Source organism: Galeopterus variegatus, unplaced genomic scaffold (genome assembly GCF_000696425.1).
Source record: "Galeopterus variegatus unplaced genomic scaffold, G_variegatus-3.0.2 Scaffold551, whole genome shotgun sequence".
Lineage (NCBI taxonomy): Eukaryota > Metazoa > Chordata > Mammalia > Dermoptera > Cynocephalidae > Galeopterus > Galeopterus variegatus.
In genome coordinates, this window is record NW_007726662.1 from 545,801 (window position 1) to 549,095 (window position 3,295).

The 3,295-nt window shown below is 44.9% G+C and overlaps 1 protein-coding gene across 6 annotated transcripts in view; it reads left to right on the forward strand.

Moving 5' to 3' along the window:
* Nucleotides 1–3,295, forward strand: part of LOC103588323 (WASH complex subunit FAM21-like) — a 66,365-nt gene that overhangs the window by 40,249 nt on the left and 22,821 nt on the right. For all 6 annotated transcript variants that reach the window (XM_008569996.1, XM_008569998.1, XM_008570002.1 and 3 more), the window contains exon 19: nucleotides 2,457–2,559. In XM_008569996.1, the coding sequence (XP_008568218.1) occupies nucleotides 2,457–2,559 (103 nt within the window). The remainder of the gene's footprint in view (nucleotides 1–2,456; nucleotides 2,560–3,295) is intronic.

The window sequence follows — 3,295 nt, forward strand, 5'->3', positions numbered from 1 at the left end:
ATTCTCCACAGTAACACTCAATCTAAAGCTGGCAGGATTGGGGCCGGCCCGGTGGCGCACTCGGTAGAGGGCGGCGCTCCCACCGAGGGTTCAGATCCCATATAGAGACTGGTCCGCTTACTGGCTGAGCATGGTGCGGGCGCGACACCAAGGGTTGCGATCCCGTTGCCGGTCACGGAACGGGTGCGACACCAAGGGTTGCGATCCCGTTACTGGTCATGAAAAAAGACAAAAAGGAAAAAAAAAAAAATAAAGCTGGCAGGATATTTGGAGTGAATGTGGGCCGTGGTTGATGTAACATGCTGCCTCATGGGCTGTGGTTTCAGAATAACTCCCCTGCAAATACATTTTTTTCCTCTTGAGACCCTTAAATGATTACTTTGAAATTCAGCTGAATTCTAGCAGCATAAAGAGGCAGTTGATGGGCACGAAAACGCTATGCATTGGTGTGGTTAGGCTTCATTTGATAGATTCAAAAGTACCTGAGATCTCTATCTCCAAATATTGCAATCTCTTCAAACATCAGCATTTCTACTTTAGGCCCCGTGACTTGACACCTGGATGTGTCTTTGGCCTTTGAGCATGCAGGCTCTGGAATCCAACTACCTGATATTAAATTCAGGCCCTGCCAGTTCCTGCCTGAATAACCTTGAGCAAGTCAACTTCTCTGTGCCCCAGTTTCCTCATCCGTTAAACAAAACTGGTATAGTACTTCCCTCATAGGGTTGTTGAGAGGATACGGTGAAACCCAAATGTGAAGTGCTCAGCGCACAGCCGGCAGGTTGTTGGCACTCACCATGACGTTCATCATCGCGAGTGCAGGGCAGCGCCTCATTCCTTTGTTTCTGTTGCTCTCTCTCCTGGAACACTCTTCTTCCTGTCTTACCTGGCCAGCTTCTTTCAAGACTCAGTGTAAGTGCCATCTTTGAAGGACCCCCTAACCCAGACAGGCGACAAAGAGAAGCGATGGTGGGAGTCTTGAGCAGGCTCCGCTCCACCCGAGTCGTGTGCCTCCTCTGTGGCTCCACTTGCTGCAGTGGAGCGTGTTCTACACTGTACAGAAGAAGTTACCTGTTTACCTGTGTGCTCCCTGCCCCACGGTTGTCAGTCAAGTTTAGCAACCTGAAACCTGTCTCATTTGTAGGTCCTGGTATCAGCCATGCACAATTCCTGGCTCTCAGTAACACTTTCTCTGCTTCAGACTCATTCCACCTGCAGTTGTTCCTAAAGCTGTCTGTAGAATTTTGTGTATGGGAAATAATTCATAGCTCTCATCAGATCTCAAAGGAAGCTCTACACAGTAATAAGAGCAGTAAGGGTGAGGATGTGGAGGAAGTGGGACCCTCATACTCTGCTGGTGGGAATGTGCGATGGTGCAGCCACTCTGGAAAAGAGTGTGGCATTTCCTCAAAATGGTAAGCATAGGGTTACCATGTGACCCAGTAATTCCACTTCTAGGTATATACCTAAGAGAAATGAGGACATTTGTTTATACAAAAACTTACGCATGGATGTTCATTATAGCGTTATTCATAGTAGCCAAACAGTGGAAACAGCCCAAATGTCCATCAGTTGATGACTAGATAAAAAAAAGTTGTATAACTGTACAATGTACTGTTATGCAGCAATAAGAAGGAATAAAGTACTGGTACATGCCAGAATGTGAATGAACCTAGAAAATACTATGTTAATTGAAAGAAGCCATTACAAAAAACCACATATTGTATGATTCCATTTATATGAAATGTCCAGAATAGGTAAATCTGTAGAGACAGGAAGTAGATTAGTGGTTGCCATGGGCTGAAGGCACGGGAGACTGGGGAGTGACTGCTAATGTGCATGGAGTTTCTTTTTAGGCTGATGAAGATGTTGTGAACTTAGATTGTGGTGATAGTTGCACAACTCTGAATAAACTAAAAATCACTGAGGTGTACACTTTAAAAGGGTTAATTTTGTGGTATGTAAAGTATGTCTCAATAAAGCTACTATGAAAAAAGAAAAAGAAGCTAGGCCACAGGGTTACATCCCAAAGCTGGCCCTGGCCCTGTCTTCCTGACACTCTGGAAACAGGCACATCCACTCTGTTTCTTCCTGTTCTGAAGCAAGTGGTGAGAGAGAATGCTGTGCTTGTGAATGCTAAGAGCGTGTGTGCCTTGGCAGAGCTGACAGCTGGTGCACCTGCTCTGAGTGGAAAGTAATTGAAAAGGGGTGAGGTGAGGACGGCCCTGGCTCTTCTATGTGAGGGTGAGGCACAGAGACTGGTGATTTGCTGGAAACAGTTTCACCTACTTCAGAGGTTTTTCCTGTTTGCTTTCAACTGTGTGAGGTCAACAGATGACTCAGGTGTTTTGGTGGTAGGTGGGTTCCTGTAGGTATAGTCTAGAAGGAATATTGTTTTTGCTTTTGTTTTTTTAAAATCACTTGCCCTTAATTTGACCTTTTGTTTGTCTGTACAGCCAAAAGAAGACCCAGAGGGCATCCCTCCTCTTCGAAGACGATGTTGATAGTGGAAGCTCTCTGTTTGGCTCTCCTCCCACATCTGTTCCTCCTGCAGCAACGGTATTCTTCATCTCTTAGGCCCAGGAAACATCCTGCGGGTTATGCTACAGGAATAGTGGTACCTCCCTGAGTAAGCTCTTAAAACCTGACCTTGGAGGCCAAGTCTTAATGGGTAAACTTGTTTGCCTCGTTTTAGAAAGATATCCTCTGGTTGGTGCTGCTCTGCCGATGAAGCACACGTGCAGAGCCCAGACAGGAGGACTCCTCCATATCATACAGCCCGTTCAGTGTCAGCTGTAGGGATGAGAAACTGAGTCTCAGGGGAGACTTAGCCCGATGGCATGGACTTCTGCTAATGTTAGACTAGGCCTGTTAAGGTACAAATTATTCCTTTTAGCAGCTCATTTCAAGTACTAACACTTTGGTCCTGATTCATATTAGTAGCCAATCAATAAAAACGAAGGAAATTCTCACTTGTGCTACAACATGCATGAACCTTGAGGACATTCTGCTAAATGAAATAAGACAATCACAAAACATTTATATTAGTAGCCAATCAATAAAAACGAAGGAAATTCTCACATGTGCTACAACATGCATGAACCTTGAGGACATTCTGCTAAATGAAATAAGACAATCACAAAAGGACAAATACTGTATGCTTCCACAGGACAAATACTGTATGATTCCACTTATGCGAGGCATCTAGAGTAGTCAAATTCAAAGAAACAAAGTAGAATGGTGGCTGTCAAGGGCTGGGGAGAGGAGGAAATGGAGAATTGTTTAATAGGTACAG